Genomic DNA, 25,188 nt, shown 5'->3' on the forward strand with positions numbered 1-25,188 from the left:
TGATCTATCTATGCTAAACATTTAGGTTTTAACTAACTGGCAAATTCCAATGAAGCATTATTTTGTTGGATTGTTTGCTGGTCACCCTAGGAATATAAGTATCAATAGGATTTAAGTTCCTAAGAATTCAAAAGATTTTGAAATTGGAACTTTGCTCCCTAAGTCACTTAAGTGCTTTTCAAAATTTTCCCCTAGACTAACACCTTTGACAAAAATCAGCAAATATTTATTAGAACAAACAAATCAGCATTGCCTGGGGCTATCTTCATGTTTCATTTTCTGCAAATTTTCTAGTGAACAAATTAACTGTCAGGAATTTTCACACAAAACATCCAGTTTTAAGACCCTTAGAGATTAGTCTAAAAAATTGATTTTGGAAGCATGAGCTTTTATCATATTTATCTTTTCCAGTTAAGGAACAAAACTAATATCAAGTGATGTGTGTGCCAAATCAAAATTAACACATTAAAGATCTGAAATTTTTAATATAAAAGGAATTCAACTGATTGTGAAAAGTTTATATATCTAGAATTTTGTGTTGGAATGATTCATCAATTAATTAGAATAATAAAACTTGAGAAAATAGGACTATATGAAGCAAGGTCATAAACATCACCAGAAATAAAATTCACCAAAATAATTTATTTGATTTGTAAAGACTTTCTTTAAAGGCTTTACTTTTTTTGGTCTGAATGTTAACAAGCACCATAAGTCATACTGATTGTAACTTCTCATTTATCAGGGAATTGAGACAAATTATAGCCAGGATCTGGTCATTTTATTCTGCTTCATTGAATTGTGATCAAATTGGTAATTCAATAGACTTCTAATGATAATTAGATTGACAGTGAATAACAAAGAATGTTATCTTTGATTTGTTCATAGTATGGATCTTTTGTGCTGGATAGATATTGAACAGTTCAGAAGGATGCTCCACAAGGAAAAAGAAAAGCGAGAGGAAAAATCTAAAGACATTAAAAATAAGTACTTAAATAAAAAATACTTCTTTGGACCCAATAGTCCAGCTACGAGAGAACAACAAGAGCAGGTATCAATATATAAAAATGTATATAAAGAGCAATTTTGCAGATAAATGTATTTACTCCTGTAGAAATTTGACAATTGATCATAACCTTGTTCTGAGAGATGCCTAGGTCAGCTAGCTGCCATTCAATGCATACCAAATCTATTTTTCTAGTAGCTTTTTCTTTGCATTTCCCTCTGTGTTACTGGTGTCCCTAACATCTACCTCAGTACTCTTCCAAACTTTGCCCATTTTTCCTTCAGTTCTCTGTTAAAAATCTTCCCAAACCTTCTGTTTTCTGTGCCAGCAATCTGGTTTAATTTCTCTGTTCATAATACATTTACATTATGTAGTCCAGAGCCTAGGCTGCAGCCCTGAGTGCACAGTGCAGCTAAAAAAGAGGAGTGCAAAACTGACTTCAAGCCAAAATGGTTTATTCCTATTCTCATCTTTAGTATGAAAGTAAATCCACCTGTAAGTGATACCATGTCTAAGCTGTGGTGATCTAAAGTAACTTAATACTTGTAACATTTACTCATTCCAAGATTGGGCATTATTGTACCAGAACCTGTACATGGACTGTACCTCCTGCATCATAGGTAGGACCAATGCAATCTGCCCCATGAAATGAATATCTGCTTATGATCCTTGGTTGAGCATATGATTAAATGCTTTGATTAAAATTTAAGGTCATGCTTCAATGGTTTGCTGAGACAAGGCTTATGAGGAATAAATGTTTTGCCCATACGTAAGAATTTCTCTCATCTGGTATCGTATTTGAATTATTTAGCTAATGCAGTTAGGTGGAGGCTGGGGACAGATTCTTCATGATCAAGTTTCCTCATCGGTTCTCCTTGAAATTCAGAAATATGTCCAGATGAGGCTAGAAAAAAAATGGCTACCATTGTTCCTGTCAAATGAACAAACTGGGACCTACAAAAAAACAAAGGTAATGTTTCAGTACTTAACAGTACATTCCAGTACTGTTTTCTTGCTGGGTCCATAATTTACTTGTGGGATAAGACAGGGGGCAGATGGGGTAGAAAATGACAATCATTTGTAGCTTACTTTCAGTTTAAATTGCATGGAAGTGAGTTACATATGCAAACAGGTTGCAGTGTGAAACTGTTGACTGTGAAAGCAGTTTAATGGCACAGTCTGACTGATGGCTTTGCTAGCCATGGAAAATGAAGATGATAATGGATGCTGTCTCTACAGTGTTCCAGACTGTATGGGGGGCAGTTTAGATATCTGTTGCAGTATTCTACCCTTACCACCACTCACCAGACTTGCACACAGCAAAAATCCTATTCTGTAGTATTTTGCAGAATTATTCAGAAAGACAAAAATGCAAGAGTGCAAATGTGGAGACTGGATGGCTATAGCTTAGCTGACTGATCACATTAACAAATTATTGTAAATTAATTTACACATAAGAGTTGGGAGTAAGGAAACCATTACTCCAGCTGGTCAGGCGGAGATAGTTATGGACACTTATTTGATTTAATTCTTTTTTCAACAAAGAGAGGATTCAGAGAGCCATCAAAATCATAGGTAGATTGGATTCTCTGTTAGTACACACATGTATATTTCACTTAATATCTATGGTTTTGGTTAGCATTTGGTTGAAGGTTCATCCCAAGCTTAGCCAACAACACACAAGGGGAGTAATGAAGCTACTGTCATATCTAGCAGCCTTCGACTGATTGGGTACCCATTTACAGATGGGAAAGGAGTGAAACTAACTCACATCTCTGTATCCATAACAAAATGCCTTAACTAATTGGCCTCCAATCTTCACCTATTATGGTAGTATACATAGGAATTTAATAGAAAGCATATAAATGTACTGATCATCTTATCACCCACAGATAAGGGACATAGTTGAAGATCTCCTAATCCAGAGAAATGAGAAGAGGAATGGGGCCTGGAAGGCAAGTAACGTCTATTATTTTCCTCTTCTCTCAGTTTCCTTAGCCTTTCCTTTTCAGACCTTCAGGATTTTTCATTAGTCCACATTTTTACAAACAAGTCCCAAACTCAAGACTGTCAAAAGTTGTTGCAAATGCATTGACTTCAGGGGAGTTGTGCTCACTTAGACTAGTGGCAAATTTAGCCCCAGCTGGATGAGACTCTCCATGTCTGGAGAGGTCCATCTTATACGGTGCATATATCTCACCAATGACTGTGCAGTGCCCATAGCCTCTCTAAGGCTTAGAACTAGTTTCATACCTTCAGTGCATATTTATCTGGATTTCATGCTGTGGACTTATTGGGACAAGCTGTTCATTCGAGCATCTGGTAGTTTGTTTATTGTTGCAAGTGGATTACATGCAGACACAAAAGAGAATGTGAAGTATGCAGAAGAGTGGGCAGGTTTAATACTATCTCACAGTATCTGTTTCATTTAGTATTGTATTTTATTTGTACAGCACCAAGATAATATCAGTTTTAGAAATCTTAAACCTCTGTAGTATGACAGTTTAGGAGATGTTTGCCAGTATTTTTCCCTGTAAAGAGCAAAGAACTCTTTGTGGTTGCCAGCATACAAGTTGTATACATTTATTCAGTCTAACTTTTATTGTCTGTTGAAAACAATTGGAGACCAGGTCACCAATCACTCATGCAAACCACTGGGTATAGAGGAATCCCTAGTGCCATGTGGATTCCGTTTATTGAATTTTCACCTGGTATCTGTGTTTAGGATAGCAGCTTTTTACAGCTTGTCACTTATGGTGGTTGTTTCACTGTGTGTCATAAGCAGGGTTTAAGTAGATCAGGACTGGTATAGGAGCAGCACCTTGCCCATTGCATAGTGGAGCAGGCCTGACTAATAACATTTTGCTCTCATGTTCTAACATGCAGTCAGCTTCTGGTCATAGTGACTCTATGGACTATGAATGGAACAATCTTGGGGCTTTTGAGGAGGATCAGGAAGACAGTTCTTTTGGAACTGTCCTAACTGAACTTATTTCATTTTAAGGTGATGAGATTGTTGGGCTGTCACCATATTCCTTTACTGCAAGAAAAGTGAAGCCCTGCTGCCTGGGCTGTGAACTAGTTCCTGGACTGATTAGTCCCAACTTGATCAAGTCATGGATAGTGGCCAGAAGTCCTCATTCTTCAAATGAGATAGTTACATCCTTCTGGCCAGCTAAAGATGAGAACAAGCCAGCATGCCTATTGCTGCCCATGGATATTTTAGCAGCAGCTGCGGGATTAACCAGAGACTCAAACAGTGAATCCAGCAAAAGGCGCCTGTCCTCATGTTGAAGGACTGATTTTTCTGCCATATTTTCCAGTTCATTCCTGCAGCCAACATCTTGTGGCCAGCATTTGCAGAAGCTTAAATTCAATCATTACAATGGTCCCTTCTGGCCTTCAAATCTATGACTCCCCTCAATCTTACTTGGATTAAGGCTCAGCCAGCTTGCTCTGACCTCCCAAACACGATGTAATACATGTAACAGCTTTGGCTAAATGAGAAAGGATGGAAAAACATAGCTATGTATCATAAGACCACGCAAAGTTATACAGACCCTGGTTTCCTCCTAACCCTCCTAGCAACCTCATTAAATACATTCAGCTAGAGGGGTGACAAGCTAGAATCTTGCAGAATTTCAGGAATGAGAAGCAGCCGCCCAACCCCACCTCTAAGAATGCTGAGCTGTGTAAGAATGGAGACAGACAAGAGCAGCCCTTTCCACCCCAGTCATGCTTTACCATTGTATAAACAAAACCTCACAATTCGTGGTGTCAAAAGAATGGAAACTGCTTCTGATCTTGATCCATTTTAAGTTACTTTCCTAGGGTGTTTCTTTCAGTTATTTAATGATAGAATCAGGCGCAGCTTGTAATATTAATATCAGCCGTAGAAAGACAGGGAAACTTAGCTAGGGAACTAGACGGAGGCCAGAGTGTGTCTACTTGGTATCAGAAAAATATGCAAGAATCCTTCAATCTCTGCAAGAACAACACATTCCTCTGCTTCTGGGTAACTGCTGGACTATACTCCGCCCCGCCACACACACACATCCACCCACTCTTGATCCAGGTGAATTTCATACCAGTATTATAGGCTAATTTGCAATCATTGATCTAATAAGAATGGGGAATTGTTTGACGTAAGTTCAGTGACTACTGGTAATAATAAAGCATAAGACATACTGTTTGTTCAGTAAAAAAGGATGGAGGACTGATTTCCATTCCTTACTTCATTTCCAGCAAACTTCTGCCTGAATCATCCTTCTCTCCTCTCACTTTTCTGCCTGATTATTACTTTCTGTCCATTTTGTTGCCTGAAGATACCCAAAATATCGTGAGGACTTTAAATCATATTTTACTATCGGTAGACTTTCTTCCAGAGAGAGCAAACTCTCCAGCTTCCGTTGGTAATCACGACAACACATTTCAAAGCTGATTTTGTTAGCGAGGTCCCTGTCAGAAGCACTTTAGAATTTTTAGCTGTGTGGTTTGTCTGTTCCTTTTTCTGTGTTGTTTGTTTGTAAAAAACAAAAAAGAACTCAAACTGTTCCCTAAAAAGTAACAATGGCTGTTTCCATACTTCATAGTATGTAGTCATATGTTCTAAATCATTGTCAGTCATTTCCTCTCCCATCACATCTTCCAAAAAATGTTGCCCAAACCAAACCAAAGGGGAAAAAAGAAAGAAAGAAAGTAAAGAAAGATTGCCAAGTTCTATTGTATCCATGTCATAAACTACTGAAAGTTAGGGTCAGTGCAAAGATAAATATCAGACAGTTTACCCTAACTAATGCCTTTGTTATTGCTTTTTGAAACAGAGTTTATTCGGTGCATTTATTTTTTCTTTTGACAGCATGTGGACAATAAGTGGGTTTCTTCATCTCGGGAAATAATTACTTTTCGTAAAGCGCTGTTGAATCCAGTAACAGCATTTCAGTTTCAGCGCTTTGTGTCTTTGAAAGGAGACTTACTGGGGAATGGAGTGCTCTTCTGGCAAGAGGTTCAGAAATACAAGGTAAAATGGAAGTAGTTTTAAGTGCATGTATCCATTAATGTGTTTTTAGAGACTTTCAACTAGAATACCTTTAATCAGTTTACTATCAACATCAGTGCAGCTTGCTTCACTACTTTATTGTTTTCTTCCATGCAGAGCCTCCATTCTTTTAGATGAATCTTTTAAACGAATTGAGCATTTCATACTCATTCCTTTATGCTTATACATATTATAGAATCATAATACAAATTTAAAGAGATCCAGTCTATGTCCAAAATGTTGTTGCTTAGCATTGATGTGCACTGTGCTGTACAAATGCAGTGAGAGCACTGAAGTACTCATCCAGGTTTGGGGGCATTACAGTTCTAACAGTAGTCCACATTTAAAGTAGAGAGAATATCACTGAATGAGTCATACCTCTGAAATTGGGTGTATACAAATAGCCCAAAGAGCTTACACTTAAAAGACAGACACCTGGTGTAATGCTTATTCACTGCTGCTGAGGATCTGGCCTAGCTGCACTAAAGTTGGAAGAACCAAAGGATAGGTCAACCTAGACTGTTTCTCTCATAAATACTTGCCCCTTGTGAAATTGTGATAGCCTGACAGAAAATGCAAACAGGAAAAAACTGAGCGCCAGATTGTGCCTTTAGATCACATTGCTGCCAAATACTGCTGTGGGGAGCATTACTGAATCCAAGGCCCAATGACTCCTGTACTTGTTCTGCATTTCTCCCTTCAGTTCAAAGCTACGTAAGGGTCAGATGGTCCTGGCAGGGAATAAGAAGTTCATGATGAGGTCAGGAGAGTACTGAGACTGTGACTATGACTATGCTAGGCTCCTGCTCTCAGAATGCTGGGAATTGCTGCAATCAGGCAATATAGTCAAATATGATGATGATTTAGCGTTTGTACCATGCTGGACTAGTACTGGTTTTGCTCAATGTCTTCGTCAATGACCTGGAAGACGGCATACAGTGCATCCTCAGCAAGTTTGCAGACGACACCAAGCTGTGGAGAGCAGTAGATATGCTAGAGGGTAGGACTAGGATTCAGAGTGACCTAGAGAAATTGGAGAATTGGGCCAAAAGGAATCTCATAAGGTTCAACAAGGAGAAGTGCAAAGTCCTGGATGTAGAATGGAACAATCCCATGCACCAGTACAGGCTGGGGGCTGACTGACTGGGCAGCAGCTCTGCAGAAAAGGACCTGGGGCAATCAGCTGAATATGAGCCAGCAGTGTGCCCTTGTTGCCAAGAATGCGAGCAGCATACTGGGCTGCATTGGTAGGTGTGTTGCCAGCAGGTAAAGAGAAGTGATTATTCCCTTCTATTCAGCATTGGTGAAGCCACATCTGGAGTTTTGTGTTCAGGTTTGGGCTCCCACTACAGAAAGGATGTGGACAAATAGAAGAGAGTTCAGTGGACAGTGACAAAAATGGGAGGGGGCTGGGGGACATGACTTCTGAGGAAAGACTGAGGGAACTGGGCTTATTTAGTCTAGAGAAGAGGAGACTGAGAGGGGACTTAATAGCAGCCTTCAACTACATGAAGAGGGGTTCCAAAGAGGATGGAGCTAGACTGTTCTCAGTGGTGGCAGATGACAGAACAAGGAGCAACAGTCTCAAGTTGCAGCAAGGGGAAATTCAGGTTTGATATTAGGAAGAATTTTCTTACTGGGAGGGCAGTAAAACACTGGAGCAGGTAACCCAGAGAGGTTGTGGAAGTTGCATCCCTGGAGGTTTTCAGAACCCGGCTAGACAAAGCTTTGGCTGGGATGATCTAATTGGGGCTGGTCCTGCTTTGAGCAGGGGGTTGGACTAAATGACCTCCTGAGGTCCCTTTCAACCCTAACTTTCTATGATTCTATGGAGAGCCCCGTCAGGACTAGGCCTGGTTGTGCTAGACAGTTTGTGAACGTATATTAAAGACAGTCCCAGTCAGGGGGGAAAAGGGCCAAGAATATGTTTGTTCTGGTAAGCTGTGACCTCAGTTTGCAATTTTCAAGCATTTCTTAAAGTAAATGACAGTCATACATTAATGAGGTACTCATCAAAACAGTAACTACTTGCTTTGCCATCCTTAATTCATTGAGCAAATGACCATCAGAACCACAGGAAATCAGAGCTAACTCATTATGTTTGAAATTGCCAGAACAGGCTTCTTCAAGGCAAGTCAGTTCAGAAAGCATAAAAGAAACCAAGACTCTTTAGCTAAGGCTATGAGATGGGGATTCATTTTTTACTTCAAAACTGAGACTAGCTTTGGGGCTAATACCTACACTCAAAATGTCTGAGACACATCCAGATTAGTGGTTCTTCATGATGGTACTGTGGAGAAAAGTGGTTTGCCGGTTCAGGCATTTTCTTTGTGGAACTCTTCTAGGAAGAAAGCTATTATTGTTTGACCCTCCATTTATGTTAATTTTATTTGTTTTCCTATCAAACAAAGAAAAGTACAGTCTGACCACAATAATACACCCATGGTATTTTGGCAGGGCTGGCAGTCACTGCTCTTTATAAGATTCAAAAGACTGAACTAGCAGGAGTGTGGCAGGTCAGGCTGTACTGGAGGAATACTGCCAAAACTGTGGGTAGAGTTTTGAATTGTGCCTGCCTCTATTGTCTGAATCATACCGTGCCATTAATGTTCAAGCAGAACTCCCTCTGGGTGCTGAGGCCTGCATTGTTCTTTACAGCCTGTCAGATTGGCGGCATGTCTCTGGGCAACTGAAAAAGAAAAAAGAAATGATTCCTAAAATAAGTATGAAAAAAATGTAACACTCTGTGGGATTGTGTCTGTCTGCTCCCCTTTGTCCTGCTCTCATCTTTCCTTTATATCTTATATGACTTATTTTTCTTTTCTCTTTGCTTTCATTCTTTGAAATGTATTACATCTGAAATTAGTAGGCAAAGCATAAAATAATATTATTGCTGAATACAACACTTGTGGTGTTCTTCTCAGAGCTGTTTCCTATTTGTCAATTACCTGCTCAGATTGAATCAGGGATATCAAATACACGGTTTCATCAGAATCGTATAAACAGGAACTATTATCTCCACTCCATAACTGTGTGTGCAACCTAGTAACCCCACTGGCTTTTTTGGTGTCATGATAATATGTATTTGCTGTTAATGCAAGAACTCAGTACCTTAACTTAATTAGTTGTGTGGAGCTGATGTTCTCTGGATTTCTTTGTCCTTGTTAAGAACTGGGGGAAAGGGAGGTAGATAGCTTCTAATATGTAGTGCCATATTCACTGCATACTGCATTTTCCCCCATTTAGGACATGTGCCATTCTCACTGTGATGATGTTACCATCCAGAATAAGATCACAGCTATCATCAACTGCTTTATTAATTCTGCCATCCCTCCAGCTCTACAAATTGACATTCCAGTTGAGCAAGCTCAAAAGATTATAGAGCACAGGAGAGAACTTGGGCCTTATGTGTTCAGAGAGGCACAGGTAAGAGGTCAGGGATAAATCAGTAACAGATTAGACTAGAGGCATTGTGCCTGATTTGTAGAGGTAGGTTTTGCCTTTTGAGGTCACAGTTTCCTGCCCATAAATAAGTGTGGATATCAAGTTGTTCTTAGGGGTGTATTAGCAGGTTATAAGGTATCTTGCTACAGATCCAGAGGTGTGAGTGACCCAACTGCAAAGGGTGTCTGATCTCTCAGGCTGGGCAGTCAAAGGTGGTTGGTGCCCTCCACATTGCTCCCTTGTGTGATGTTGGCTATTGAAACTGGTATGCCTTAACCAGGGCCCTTTATGCCCAGAAGGATCTTTGCCTTCATTGTAACTAACTGTTTTTATTGAGATTAAGGGTAAATGTAAAGAAGAGACTTCACAATATTAATCACTCAGTAGATTGGGTAAATGCTGTTATACCCTGGAATGGGGCACTCCTTTAGACATGCTACTTTTGTTTCTTGGATTGCTTGATTTCCATCTCTTGATTAACAAAAGGAACCATTTTTGGTGGTCTGATGATCCACACTTCTAAATCTAAAAAATATCAGATGTCAAGAAAGCACAACAGGCATCTTAACTTTCTGACTCTCTGGCCCTTTTTTGTTCCAGGAGATTTAAGGAGCTGGCTTGGGAGGAGTGTTCGCTCAGCTAATTCTGTTCCACTGACCAAACAGGGTTATTTGTAAATTCATACTATTAACCTTGTATGGTTATTACCTTTTATGCTTTTATTTCTAAAAAAAAATGTAGCCGATTCCTCCCCTTTTCGCCAAACTGATGCCAGCCCCTTTTCAAATCTACAAGCATACTTAGTTCCATTAAAGTCACAAGAGGCAAATGATTTGTAAGACAGGAGGATTTATATAGATCGTCAGATAAATGAGAAGGCTAATTTAAGACTAAGCCCCACTAGTGTTAAATGTACCAAACTCTAGAAGTACAGAGTGGAACTAATAGAAAAATTTTGGAAAACAACAGGATGGACACTAGTAAGCATTTTGGGCCTAAATCTCTGAGGCCAACTATTTTTTAAATCAGAGAAAAGCATAGGATCCTCAGCAGGTTAAAAATCTGAGCCTAGTGTATTAAAGGTATTTGGGTGCTGAACTCCCATTGATTCTGATGGTAGTTCAGTGCTTAAATTTTTTGAAATATATGAGCCTTGATATGTGAGGCAGTAGAATGCACTGAATCTCTCTTTTTTTTATTGTTTTCCTTATTCCAGTTCAACAAAGACCCTGTGAGAGATTATATCATTTAAAAATTATCCAAGATTTGCTCATGGATCTGTAATGTGGTTTAAGAGCTTTTCCAGAGGCAAAAAAGTATTTCCTTTCTCTTAAAGAGGGAGAGAAAAAAAGTCCTCTCCCTGATGAACAGAATATTTTAAATAGTTGAGCAGAATAGTGGTGTAAAAAGTAATTCAACTGATGCATATTTTAGTAAGAATACTTGTAAAAAAAAGTGATGGATGTTTTCATTAATGCACATGATTGTTTAGGGAAATATAGAAAAAGAAAGTGCCTTTTAACTGTGTTTTAGGAAGATTTCTCACCAGTAATAAACATGCTGATGAAAAGCATGTGCAAGGCAAAGCTGGACTGAATTGTCAGGAGACCGTACGTGGGAGGAAACATGCTGTGTATTTAAAAAAAGAAATAGTTATTTCATTTTTATGGTAAACTACATTTTTTTACAGTAAACTCTGTTTTCTTAACATCGGCAAGTTCAACTTCCTTTTCTTTCTGCTCAGATGACTATTTTTGCTCTTCTCTTTAAATTTTGGCCAAAATTCTGTGAGTTTCGAAGCAGTTTGGCTGATGAAAAAATTTTGCCTGTGTTGGAGAGGAAAAAGGAAAAGAAAGTGGAAAATGGGAAAAGAAAATCAGCAGAAGAACGACTCACCAAGACTCAGGTGAGAGGCTGAAAGACCAAAAACACACTTTCTGGTGAATAAACATTAACAATACAAATATCCCCTCTATGGGCTTGACCCAAAATCCACTGAAGTCAATGGAAAGACTCTAATCTTTATTTTAAAATACAGATTTTAAATACTATATAGTACTGGGGCCTAATTTCCCAATACGGAATATGTTTATACACAGGCTTAATTTTAAGAAGGGAAGTCAATAGGAATACTGTTCTTAAAGAGAAGCACATTATATCTGTGTTTGCACAGCTGGGGACTCCCTCCTCCCTCTCATTTTTAATAGAGAGGAAAGTACATTTTTATTTACCTTGGGGGGGTTCAAAAATGTAAAAAAAAAAAAAAAAGCTGGGGGGAATATTTTCAAATCGCTTTCTCTATATATTGTGTGTGTAAATCTGATAAGTGTTTACCTGCATGCACACAGGATTTTTAAGCAGGGTTTGCTTAGCTGGTATCTATAAGGCTATCAATTACATTTTTAAAAATCCATTTTCTAAGATGTGTTACAAAAAGCACCTTGTAGAATTTAAACAACACATTTTAAAATTCTGTGTTGCTTACTCTTCTTCTGGATATTTTATTATATGTCCCTCAGCTTTGGTAGTGGGATCTTAGGCTACTCACTTACACTTTTGTTTAGAGGGAGTTTCCAATCAATACCAGGTTTTAGGGGCTCATGCGTTGGCAAAAAGGGTCTGTGTTTCAGATGTACCTCTCCAATGGCAGTGTTAGTTTGTAAAGCTGTTTCTCCTGGAGATTCTCTTGTTTTTAAAATGCCAGAAAGAATTGTGCTGGTCATAGCTTGGACTAAAAGTTCTTTTTCAAAACCTAATGTTAGGATGAGTTTGAGAGTGCCTTTTTAAGGGCAAAGGAACAACTGCATTGTAATCAGTTGATTAAAATTTATATAGTAGTTTACATCCTCAAAGTACCATATAAATATGCTGTTCAGATACTGATATGTGGTGTTCATGAGTACATGGATGGGCAGAGGCCTAAACTAATCTTCACAGCACTCTGTGAGAACATGCATCTACCAGTACTCCTAAGAGACAGGGGAAACTATGGGGAGATACTGTGACTAACACAAGCGACACAATAATCAGTGTCAAAACCCAGAACTCATGCTCTTTTCTCCAGAGCATGTTGCTTCCACAAACAAATGCCTGGGTGGACATTGCCATAGTCATGAGGAAAGGATTCAGTGACAATTACTGCATGTTTTTGCTTTCACCTCAGTTAAAGCAGACGCTTCCTTTCCTTTGGAGATTGCCTGATATGCAGGTCCTTCAGCTGCTGGGCTGAGGTAGCAGTTGTATGTGGAATGACTTAGGCTTGGGGAAATATGCTTTATACCCCCTCTTTGCCTATGTGCCTCTGGCCTAGTCCGGCTACTGGGATTGAGCTTTGAGCTATGGATTTGTTCTTCTTTAAGGTATTAGACTGCATGTGACACATGCTGGTTGCATCAGTTCCTTTCTGTAAATTGTTCTTATGCCAGTATTTTTAGTGAGTTAAATATGCAGTTGCACTTTGCTTCACTTCCAAAGTAATTCTGAAATTTTAGCCTGAGAGTTATCCAAAGCCTGAATGAGTTTTTGTTAACGTTTGTCTTAAATCTGCACTTGTTCTTCCTTTGCCCTCCTGTCAGAATAAGGAGACTCCCAGGTGCCTGGATTTGACTTTTCTTTGGCACAAATGGATGTTACCAAACAATTTAGACTAAATCCTGCAAAGTGCTGAGTATCTTCTGTCAATAAGAATGGAGGGTATTTGGCACCTTATAGGATCAGGATCTTTCTATCTGAAACCACAGGACTCTGATTTATTTTTTTTTAAATGATGTGATTCTTTGGAGGATAAGAAAATTATTTTACATTCATTCTGGGTTCAAAATTTGGCAGTTTATAGTATGCTATTACAATTGTGGGAGAAAAACAAATTGTTAGGAAAATTCCAGGAAATCTAGAAAACAGGAAATCCAATACTTGATGCAGGAAGTTCTGTTATATGGAAAGAATTGCTGATGTGTGATTGATTTCTTATTCAAGTGAACTTACATATATTGGCAAATGGCACTTTTTTATTGGTACGCTGTATCTTCACTCTTGAGTTATAGTGGTATGGTGCAGATTTTGAAAATGAGTCTTGAATTTCATTCCACACTTCCAAAAATTGGTAAGCCCTTGAGAGATTTGTGCCATTTCACAAGTGACTCTCCTGACTAAGTAATGTCTATTTTTGATAAATACCTACTTCATTTGGGAGACTCTTGACTTTTCTCGGAGTCCTTGTCTCTCCTTGATCAAGCTTCTTTAGCAACTTAGAGATTTTCTCGCATCGAAGGCAAGGTATAAAAGACCCATTTTTCCTGTTTCCTCCACTGGAATCAACCTCACCAGGTTTTGTTTTTGTTGATGGTGATGTCATGGTATGAAAAATGTTATGATGTCATGACCTCACCTGGCATACTATGAGAAAAAATCATTCACAATCTCACATATATCTCCACATTCCCTGCATATATATAAAAATTGTCTTCAGAATTTTTGTCTCAGTCCAAGTAACTGGGAATTCTACAGGAGTTAGAAGCCTTGCTTCAGATGGAAGATGAAATGCCTGCTGGAGGAGCAGGTCAGCACTCATTTGGACAGTATTTCATGACTACTAATCTGTAGGATACTGAGGGAGATACAGAGAAAGGATAGTGTGGTGGAACAAGTAACTGAGAGATCATGGTGCTTTTGCCAGCTCTTCCATAGACTCCCTTAGGACCTTGGGAAGCCTTTTAATCTTTTTTTTTTTTCCTCAGTTATCCCTTCTGCAGAATGGGTGACCCCTACTTGCGTCAGAGGGATGTAGTGAGGTTAATTAATCTGTTTATAAAGGTCTTTCAGATATCCCTTTGAAGCATTTTAAAAACAGTATTAGGAGTGTGGGTAGTTAACCACTGGAACAACTTAACAAGGGGTTCGACTGGTTTCTCCTTCACTGAAAATCTTTAAATCAAGATTGGATGTTTTTTCTCAAAGAGATACTCTAAGTCACAGGAAATAATTCAAGAATGTCCCATGGCCTGTGTTAGCCAAAAGATTAAAAGATATGCTCTAGCTCAACCACAGCCCTTGGATCTTGAGGCACAAATTAATTCAAGGAAGCCCTATAGCCTGAGTTAAGCAGGGGGTCAGAGTGTAAGATCACAGTGATCCTGCCTGGTCTTAAAATAGACAGAAGTATGCACCATTGCGAGCACATCCTACCATCCAACAAGTCTTATGATACCTCTTGTGAAGCAAGAAATGATCAACTGGGAATTGGAAATCTTTGTTCAAAATATGCTTGTAATGTACAAAGATATTGTCTTTGGCATTGTTACATCTCAATTGTCATCCCAGCTCAGCTGCCACTATGTGCATCTAATCAAAGACTTGTTTCTATTGACAACAGCAAGGGAAAAAGGTTGTCAGTATAGCAAGCAGTGTTTCTGGAGAAGAATGGGGTGTGGGCAGAAGAACACCTTCATCTGCATCTACATCAGCATCTGCACGGCAGGTGAGTAACAGTATAGCTTGCTCTGGATATCTTTACCTCAACCTGCATCGAGAGCTGAAACAGGTGCTAAAGAAAAAGGAAGGGGGAAGACTGGCTTTAAAATCAGCTTTTGCAGTCTTCTTAAAAATCTTTAACTCCTACCCATTAATTTTGCAGATCGGTAACCTGCCCTGCTCCTTCTGATGTTTCTCAGTTTTAGATTCTGAGGAACATTTCAGACCTTTCAAGCTGAGAAGTGAGAATAGCATAGGTTTAAACTAAAAGTAAGCCAAAGGCAATGAGGTCCAGATCCATATTAGACATTATCCATACCCTGGCACTATTGATGTGTTTTGGGGAATTTTAGTTTTGCCACAACTCTCATGGGAATTGGTTTTAAGGTTGAAAAACTTGGAAATGGGCACTATTTATGATATCTTGGTACTTGGATGTAGAATTGCCTGCTGCTTCATTGAGAACAGTCTTCATGATGTATCAAAGTCTGGCATATAATGAAAGGGAAATGGTAATTTTTGTTGGACAGAATGGGCACAGCAGCTTATGAATACTAAATGATGATTTGTGGTGTAAAGCTTGTGGATGTTGAGAATGCAGAAGGACCAGCCTCAGTTACCCCAAATTTCACCATAGTTTGGATAAGTGAATTGCCCTGCTTATGGTCCTCTACCTCAAACAAGTCTTCTACCTTTGTTCAAACCTGTCTCTAGAAAACAGTGAACTGGCTGGTTCCCAGGACATAATGCTGCATGACCAGGCCCTGATATCCTTGGGCCTCACAAATGTTGGGAAACTGGTAAAATCTACTGAAAAAGCTTCTGTCTTCAAACCGCATTCTGTTGTAGTAAGATACTAATAGTTCTTTAAACTGAGCCACCAAATATAAAGTTGGGCTGGATCCTATTCCATTTATTAGGCTTCTAAGTGGATTTAGGCACCTAAGTGTGACTCTCTTCTACCCTGCTCAAGACCCTGGAAAATATTTAATGCCAAAGTTGGGAGGGTATTCCTTTTTTCTTGCTGCCTTTTTTGTTACTCAAGTTTAAAGGTCAGGTGATTGTAGGTTACAAAAGTAGATACATTAATGGATTTTTATTAACTTGAACAGGGTGGACTAGAATTGTATCTAGGCACCTAAGTCTACTTAGATGCCTAATAAGTGGAATAGAATCAGGCTCTTAAAGTTTTAGGGAAAAGGGCTGATATAGAGAAGTCTTGGTTTAGCCTATACTTTGTGTTATAGTCCTTATAATAGTTTGGGTGAGTGATCTAGAATTTACACTGAAGTAGGTAAATTAAAATTAAAAGACCAACATTTGTTCTTTTAGAGGACAGAAGGTGCCATGTCTTAGACAAATCATTTTACCTTAGATAGCAGAATACTGCTAGGAAAGGCAGAAAGAACTGGGAGGTTTGGTAGGCCTGTTGGGATTTTGGGGGGGGGGGGGGGGGGGGTAGGCCATCAAGGAGAGTAGTAAGGTAAGGGGCTCAGGAGAACAAAAGAATGAATCTTGAAAGATCAAGAGGATACAGCCATTTGAAGATGTGGACAGGAAGGGGGCAGAAAAGGTAAACGGGGGACCCAAATAATTAGCTTAAGCATCCAGCCTGTCAGACTTCCCTGAACTGCACCTCATGATATTTTGGGATTTACTCATTGCTAGGCATGTTTTCTTCATTTCTTTCAGTTTCACCATTGTGAAGACAAAACTCTTCTTTCCAGTCCCTCTTTCAGCTGCAAGAACACTATCATTGTAGTAACATAAACAAGCCCTTTCTCTGCTGAAACAGACCATCAACTACCAGTTACATGGTGAAGAGACTGATTTTTTAAAATGGTTCTTGCAGGTTTCCTGGTCTTATTCCAAGTACATAGAAGCCCTCGAGCAGGAGCGAGTACTCCTTAAAATGCAAGAAGATCTGGAGAGAAAGACATCATCATTTTTCACAGGTTATTAATCAAATACTGTAGTTTAGGAGAACAGTTTGGTCCAACTATTTATACACTTCAAGGTGAAATTTGCTTAGCATGAGACCCTTATTTTTTGCTTGCTATGTTTTGGGACTATTTGGGTGGGCCTTTGCCTCCAATACTCCTACTGTCTGTTGTTGAGTGGCTCTTTCTACCCACCGCACATGGCTCAGTGTCATCACTGAGGTCACAGGGAAATGACCATGGGATCTGCATTTGTACAAGTAGGACACATGCTACTTCAGCCTGTACATTGAGACAGCAATCATGGGACCAGTGTACTGCAGCCCTATGTTCCAGCCCCTGGGCTAGAAGGTGCATTTTTCCTCCTCATTTCCTTGCATTTGAGCCAACTGAGCTTTATGCAGGCAAAAAAAAAAAACATTTTATAATTCTACTGACATTCTGTCACTGAATGTACTGGCATTTGCTGCAGTTTTTGTCAGTAAGGAATTGAATATCCTCATACTTCCCCAAAGAATTTATACTCAAACAGTTGTCTCCTATTCATTCCTTAAAGTGGGAAACCTGGCATTGTTCCATAACACTTTCCCAAGAGAAAGCAGTTTCCCTTAATTTAATTTTGCCTCCCTTTTGTAGCTGCCTCATCTATGTCATTTATGAAGCCAAACCGCCAAGCAAGCTCAGAAAAATCTTCCATTTCGCCATCCTCTAGTTTGATTTTGGAGAAACAGTCAAATATTTCCAAAGACACAGAAAGTGAGTCTGACACTTTGCATCAGCTTGACATTTGTGTTGAATGATGTCCTCACCTTCAGCTGCCTGGTGGTGATCTCTGACATGCAGGCACTCTAGACCCACTCTATTTTAACTAGTTTAGGGTAGCAGTTCTCAGCCATTCAAGGAACCCCTCAGTTTTTAAAATTTCATGGAACTGCATTTAAAAAATGAATGGAAATGTTATGAATATTGGATTATAAACATACCTATCTTGTTGATTGTTAATTAGTTATTACTTGATTAGATCCTTATGATTATATTATACTTACCCCACTGCCACCACCAGTTAAGCCAGGTGGATCTCCACTGTACATCTCCTGCAGAACCTGATTGAGAAGTGGCTGTGGCAGGAGCATGCACTTTTGCCACAGCCCTTCCCAGTCTGACCCTGCTTGGTGTCTCCCAGAAACAGAGGCAGACAGGGCAGATGGAATTGTCCCACATACCTCTGTTTTCAGGAAATACACCAAAGCCAGACTTGGAAATGGCTGCAGCAGAAAGGCACTCTGCCTGCATTACATTATGCAGGGCAGTTGTACCTGGTGGCAGTGGCATCAGTTTCCAGGCTGCCACCACTGTGGACTCAAATTGCCCCACAAGCTTTCATTTTCAGGAGGCACGTGGAACCCAACTGAGAAGGAATTGTAGCAGAGGTGGCAAACCTGACTTCATTATGTAGTACAGGCAGGCATGCCCCTTCTGCTTTAGCTTATTCTTGCTTTTCAGCATGAGCTGAACCCAGAAGAGCTGAAGCAGAAGCAGCGTGCCTGCCTGTACAATGTAATGCAGTCAGATGTGCTGCCCCAGCTGCAGCTCCCTCTCAGCTGGGCTCCACATCCGCCTAAAACGAATGTGTATGGGTAAATTTCATTCTGTAACCGTGCAGGCATCACAGCACCCCTGGCAGGTTCTCATGACACCTGGGGGTGCTGCGGCATTCCAGTTGAGAACCGCTGATTTAGGGTGTTGGAAGATGCTTGGTGGAATGAAAAGCTAAGTCCTCAAACAGATCTAGCTATAAGTTGACCCTGTCTCTGCAGCTGATAAAGAATAAAATGGGGAAGATAAGAGGGAAAGTAAGGAGATCTTCAAAGTAAAAAGCAGAATTTGCAACCCCAGTTAAGGAACCCCCTCAGTTTTTCAGATGAGGGGGAACTTAAGACACCTCTCTTGGAACTGTTTTTAAATTGATCATCTGGAATTATTTTAACATCAATAGAAACATGCTTTTGTTTTCCCTCCATCTTCCCTTCTTCTTTTGCTGCTTCATTTAAATATCTTTACTTTAAGACAAGGTGGCCCCAGCTCTTTAGTATGACCATGGTACTTCCAGTGCCTGAGGCAGCACCACCTATATGTGACCAGCAGAAGGAGTAATTTCCAACAGGCTAGGTTCTCTCCTTTCACTCTTTCCTGTGTTTTTCATTTCCTTTCCCATGCTATTGTCTTCCTCTTTTCATCCTCTCTACATGAGTCCTGTATCCTTTCCCCCTTGCTCTCTGTCTCCTTGTCTCTCCCCTTCCTTCTGTCCCACACTCAGGCTGGTTTCTGTAGCCCTCTCAACTTCCTTATTTTGCTATCTCTTTCCTTCCTTTTCCTCACAAAACAACCCGGTGTTTTGGCTACTTTTGGACGGCTCCTTGTAGTGAAGCCTTATGTTTCCATTTCTGATTCTCCTCACCTGCTCCTTCTGCAATGATTTGATTCCCAGCTCTTGTGATTCTGACTTTGTGGTGGAGACATTAGTCACACTCAGTCAGCCCAGATCCTGCAAGTGCTTGTTCCTCCTCTCCCTGGGTTACCAAAGGAACAGGACATCTTCTTAGTACCTGGATATTCACTAAAGCCTTTTCACACCTTTGTGATTACTTGTTTCATCCTTTGCACTTGGCTGCCACATTGTTAATGATATTTCCTTACCTTTTGCAGGAGGATTTAAAACCTATGTGAAGGATGGAACGCAGAGACAATGAATTATGGTGGCCTTAGGGCGAGTTAGCAGTTGAAGTAAATCATGTGCAGCTTGGTTTGCGGTCAGATTTTCAGAACATAGATAATCCACCTATAAGGGCCAACAGATGGTAGAGTCACCGGTCAAAAACACAGGCTCTGTGGCAATGTGATGCTGCTGTTGCTATGGTTTTTTTAAATTATGGTAGTGCATGGTACACACAGGCCCCAATCAGGGTTGAGCCAACTGTGGTAGGTGCTGTACAACCTGGGTCAACTTGATCCTTACCCCATAGCTGTTATAGTCGCATTCAGTTCTTCAGGGCTGAGCTAATAAGTGTTACACTATCTTAGGCCTAGTCTACAGGACAGTGAACTCCAGCTCTGCCTTCACAACTCTGAATGTGTCCACGCCTAAAGCTCGTCTGCAGCTGCCAACAGAGTTACTTCTCCTCGGCTAAATAGAATAAGGCTTCTGCCAGTTGCCCTGGTCCTTTCCCAGGGTACATTTTATGCTGTGGTAGCACAGCTGCTTGGTGTAGCTGGCAAAAACATCTGTGTGTGCATGCACTCTGGTACCTTGGCAGTAGTGACTGCTATCCACAGCCAGACATTTCTGAGGTATCAAAACACAAACCCCTAGTACTACTTTGGTCTTGAACTCAAGCCCATGCCTAAATCCAGTCTGGATTCTGATCTGAAGGACGTTCTGCCCCATACCAATTTTGTTTTGGCTGTGGTCTCAAGCAGTGTTTAAAAGGTCCCGAGTAGCAGGCCTGGGAAATAATATTTCTGAAAAGTGAGTGGAATCCCTGGGCAGAGAAAACTGCAGGAGAAGCCCCCATGACTGCCCTGCCTGGCCTCATCCCCCACCCAACCCCAGCCTAGTCCCGGCACTTAAACAAAAAAAACAACAACCCCAAAGTCCTACACTCACCGGCTATAGCAGGGGCTCTGGGGCCTCCAGGCAGAGCTGCCATGTGACAGCTGCTGCACAGGTGACAAGCAGAGGGGGCGGTCCCCATGCTGTGCCACAAGCCCTCAGAGTCCCTGATCATCACTGCCAGAGCTGGTGAGTGCAGGGCTTTTTTTTTTTTAAGTGCCAGGACTAGGCTGGGGCCGGGTGAGGGATGGTGCCAGGCAGGGTAACCATGGGGGCTTCTCCCTCAGCTCTCCCTGGCCAGACCAAATCTCTGAGTCAGCACCAGTTCTCCAATTCTGATTCGGCCAAATCAGATGGGGACAGCAATTCGAATCACCGAATTGAATCACTGTCCTCTGAATTGGCCAAATATGAATCAAATATTCCCTATTTGCACAGGCCTACTGGTCAGTATTACATCAGGAATAATAATTGGCTAGTAGTAATTCATGTACTCACGTCCCTGAACAAATGGTTCCCTGAGAACACAGGGGACTGGACTTTAGCCACCTTGCAGTTCTACCTTCCCCTGACCAGGGAGTGCAGTATGGAATGTCTGCCCTCATTTTTCCAACTCTTATTCTGATGGTTTTAGCCCCAGATTCCACAGAACTGACCTGTGCTATTCAGTACTTCAGAAGAGTGCACATTACACCATTTGGCAATTAGCACAGCATATGCACTGACACATGGTTTGCCAGTCATTCACAGTGTAAGGCAAAGAAGAGCTGTGACATGCCACTCAAACAGTGGAATATCTCAGTCTAGAGCCGGTGTGATATGCCTTCTGCTGTTTTGCTGCCTACTATGAAATGCTGTAGACTGTTACTCCATTTCTGTTGTGTTGTATTCTTGTCTACATGGTATTCTGAAACAGTTAAATAACATGAAAATGATGTTTATCTTACATTAGTAGTTTCTTACTTGAGTCATACTTGGATTACTTATTAAGTGAAGAATATTATCCAGTTCTGTGTCACAAATGATAAAACTCTACATGAATGTATTCCAGTCTTGCAAAATGGTTGCAAGAATTTACCAGCCCACACAAAACTACTTTCATACTCAATTACCACAAAGGTATTGGTGATAAAAAAGTAATGCCATACCTGGCCATCAGAAAGATAAATCTGTTAGCTTCAGGGAGTAAGTTGGGCTTTGCAAAGCTGCCATAACCTATTCATTAGTTATACAAATGTGTGATACTTCTCAGTCCATTTTGCAGTTGGTACACGTTACTGGTATGACCTTTTTGTATGTTACTTTTCAACAAAAATAGGCCATAAAGTAGGGAGTAGGATTTGCCGAGGGGAGGGAATTGAGGGGTATGGGCTCTTTCAGTTCTAAAATTAATGGTTCTAAGCTTATCCAGTAGTAATGGAAAGTTGCTAGCCAGTGTTGGGTTATGTATCTGACGGGTTTGTGTCTTCTAGCTGGCAAGTAATGATATTTCCCAGTCTCAATGGAGAGGCTGAGGACTAAATAATAACAATGAACCCAGTTCCTTTGTTGTAAGATGTGATAACGGTAGATCAGGGGTAAGCAGTGTTTCTTGGCAGGGGGCCAGAAAATACTCAGTTTAGGTTTGAGACCAGAGCCACTTGGTCCCAGCCACCTGCTGCATCTCCCGGTCACCCCTTATGGTGTGCTTCAGGGAGAGTTCCCCCTTTGCAAGAGCCCTGAACACCTGATTGCGCTGCAGAGTGGCACAGTCCCCTGTTGCCAAGTGCTGCTGAACCCACAGCTTCGCAGGACAGATCCAAAGGCTCCTTGGCCTGGATCTGGCCCATAGGCCATAGGTTACCACCCCCTGCTCTAGATCACTCTAGCAATTGTTAAGAAAGTTGTCCTGCCATTACCAATACCTGTTCTTTAGCTAAATCATCTGCAGGGCTGCTCTTTTACCACATCTCAGCACCAAAGGTGCCTGATAATTGTTAAAGGAATAAAATGTTACACAGGGTAGGTCCAAGACCTCACCCTTTTGCCAAACCACACTTCTTTTCCATTATCTTCAACCGTGGCCCTCTTATGTGATCCTGTAGAAGAATTTAGGGTTCTGTGCAGTTTGTGCAGAGTTTATTGGAACAGCTTAGGGAAAAAAGTCCTGTTAAAGAGCTGCAGCATTAGAAACTATTCTGGCCTGATTCCCAATTCATCTTTTTTACTGGTGGTCAAAACATGGAGTCCAGTTACACTCCATGAAACATCTACTTTTCTTGTTTAGCCTCATGGGATACAATGTATTGGAACTATTTTGAAATTTTCTTAGTTGATTTGTTTCAATCTGTAAGTATTTATCCTAGGTACCTTTTCTATATACTGCACGTTTCTCACATCATACTTGGCATTTTTAATTAAAATCTTTTGTGTCCTTTGCTTAACATAGATGGTTTGTGGTTAAGGGCCCAGTCTTGCAAGTTTCTCCTTGCCTTCAACAGGATTTTTCACTAAGGATTTCAGAAGTGTGTCCTGCACATACTTATGATAATTCAAATATGCCTGTGATGAAGAGCTGAAATTCTTAGGTTTGAATTATGAATTAAGGCACAGACCCATACTAGCTCCATGACATGCAAGTGGAGTAGACCATTATACCCTTAAAAGGCAGGAAAATGCTTTGCCCCATGTAGGCAGCAGTGACCATCACCCTGCCTTCATCCTAATTTCTTTAGGGTTGCTAGTCTTTGAGAAGCTACTAGGTAGGAGCAGCATTATAGTCCCTGTGCTGTGGGTTGGGTGGTTCAGCTGTAGAGAGCTTGTATTTTATAATCAAATTTTCAAATTAGGGTATGAACCCTAATGGAGCACTGAGAACATAGATCATATGAAGAACATAAATATTGATATATAGATCACATCCATCCATCTAGATCAGTACCCCATGGCAGACCTGCCACTGATTGTAATAACACTGTCTTCATCCAATCCTCTTTTGAACCTGGTTAAATTATTAACCTCTACAACATCTTTTGGCAATGAGTTCCACAAGGTCAGAGGTGTAGTAAGCTCATGGAGCACCCAGAGCAGGGTGGGGTTGGGGACAAGAGTATGTCAACCACTGTTAACTGGGTGGGGGGCCGGGGAGGCAGTGTGTAAAGGGAAAGGAAGGCTTGTGTACCCTAGGCTGCTGCTGCTGTTGTAGCAGCATCAGCTCCAATGGCAGCAGCACCATAGCCAGGCTTCCTGGGGATCCTGGTGCCCTATTCACTTCCCTCCGCAAGGTCCATACATATTGGGTATATGGCTGTACCCGCTTTGGGAAAGGCTTTTGGGAAGGAAGCACTATTCTGTTTGTCCCACTTGCTCCCCACACTTACAGAATGGACACACCAAATTTCCCTTGTGCCAAATATTTTTCTCAGATGCTGGAGAGGATCGGGTACATATCTACTGGGCTTGTCAGAACATGTCTGAATTTTCTAGGTATGAATAAGGGGTCCTGTTTGCATTTTAAAAGACTAATCATTCAAACTTTTTGCGTCTCTAATGCATAATTTTAAGTTAGATTTTATTCTATTTTTCTACTGCTGAATGAAAGGATACTGTATTTTTTAAAGTATCCCCATTAAAATATTGATAAAGCTGTTGCTTATTCCATATGCTAATTATGAATTTGGTCAGACCAGTGTTCTGATGAATTGTGTGTATTTTTCATTTTAATTTTTCATTTCATGTAAAAAAAAAAAAAATGTGGAAATGCACCAAATAGATTTGTGCTTTTAGTTTGGGGTGTTTCTTTTTCCTCTAAAACTGTTACGAACATAATCCTTTTGTGCCATATGTGTTTGGAGTTCTTTTGTTGGCAAGAGCTTTAAAAAAAGGAATTATCTTCTCTTGAACAAAGTACAGTGATCTTGTCATTAGGAGGAAAGTTAAATGAAACAAACGACAGCAAGAAAACAAATTGAAAAACACATTGTCATACTTTGGGAACACACTAGCACGCAATAGCTTTTATAGTATGCAGTGTCTGTCAGTAAGTACAGTTCATTAAACAATCGGCTCGCTGATACTTTTCACTGTTAGCCAAGTTATTTTTTCCAATGATTTGGTAACCAACCGCTAAGACATAAGTTTTGTAAACCAAAGATCTTTATATAGCATTCATGTTTGAACTAAGTAGATCATGAAATAAACCTGGCATATTTCTTGGGTAACTTAGAATTTTGTAGGTTGTGAAATACATGCAGTCTTAAAACAATTTATAAAATACATTTGAGTAACTTGTTCTGTGTCCTATTTCAGTGTCACTGTCAATTAGGCTTCAAGTTTGAGGTACATGATCTAATACCTTTTTACTTAATTTTCTTCCATGTGTTTGTTTGAAAATTAGCCTTTTAGTATCTAATTAAAGTATTGACATTTTGGAGGATGCAAGCATAGTACTTTGTCATGGAGTGCATGGTATTCCCCCTTTGCTGATATGTACTCTGCATCTTTCAGCAGCTGAAGAGAAAAAAATATACCATCTTTTGTTAAGTGAGTTTCTCTGTAAAATGGGTACAAGAAAAAAAATAACTCTCCCAAAGTATATGATTAATTAATAGCACATAACTACCTGCTAACTATAGACTCAGATGAATGCTTTTAAACTGACTGCTTTCAGGCTGATGAAATAATTACCCAAGTTTGATTTAAAAGT

The 25,188-nt window shown here is 40.2% G+C and overlaps 1 protein-coding gene across 5 annotated transcripts in view; it reads left to right on the forward strand.

The window, feature by feature from the left end:
- The window catches only part of RGS22 (regulator of G protein signaling 22), a 97,133-nt gene extending 72,207 nt beyond the window's left edge, over positions 1 to 24,926 (forward strand). For 3 of the 5 annotated variants that reach the window (XM_019495803.2, XM_019495806.2, XM_019495808.2), the window contains 10 exons: positions 886 to 1,048; positions 1,815 to 1,973; positions 2,896 to 2,958; positions 5,862 to 6,023; positions 9,288 to 9,467; positions 11,230 to 11,391; positions 14,857 to 14,961; positions 16,807 to 16,909; positions 17,531 to 17,650; positions 19,601 to 24,926. In XM_019495803.2, the coding sequence (XP_019351348.1) occupies positions 886 to 1,048; positions 1,815 to 1,973; positions 2,896 to 2,958; positions 5,862 to 6,023; positions 9,288 to 9,467; positions 11,230 to 11,391; positions 14,857 to 14,961; positions 16,807 to 16,909; positions 17,531 to 17,650; positions 19,601 to 19,644 (1,261 nt within the window). In that variant the 3' untranslated portion in view covers positions 19,645 to 24,926. The other 2 variants (XM_019495805.2, XM_019495807.2) reach the window with 2 other exon arrangements.
- The last annotated feature ends 262 nt before the right edge of the window (positions 24,927 to 25,188 follow it).

Source organism: Alligator mississippiensis, chromosome 3 (assembly GCF_030867095.1).
Source record: "Alligator mississippiensis isolate rAllMis1 chromosome 3, rAllMis1, whole genome shotgun sequence".
Lineage (NCBI taxonomy): Eukaryota > Metazoa > Chordata > Crocodylia > Alligatoridae > Alligator > Alligator mississippiensis.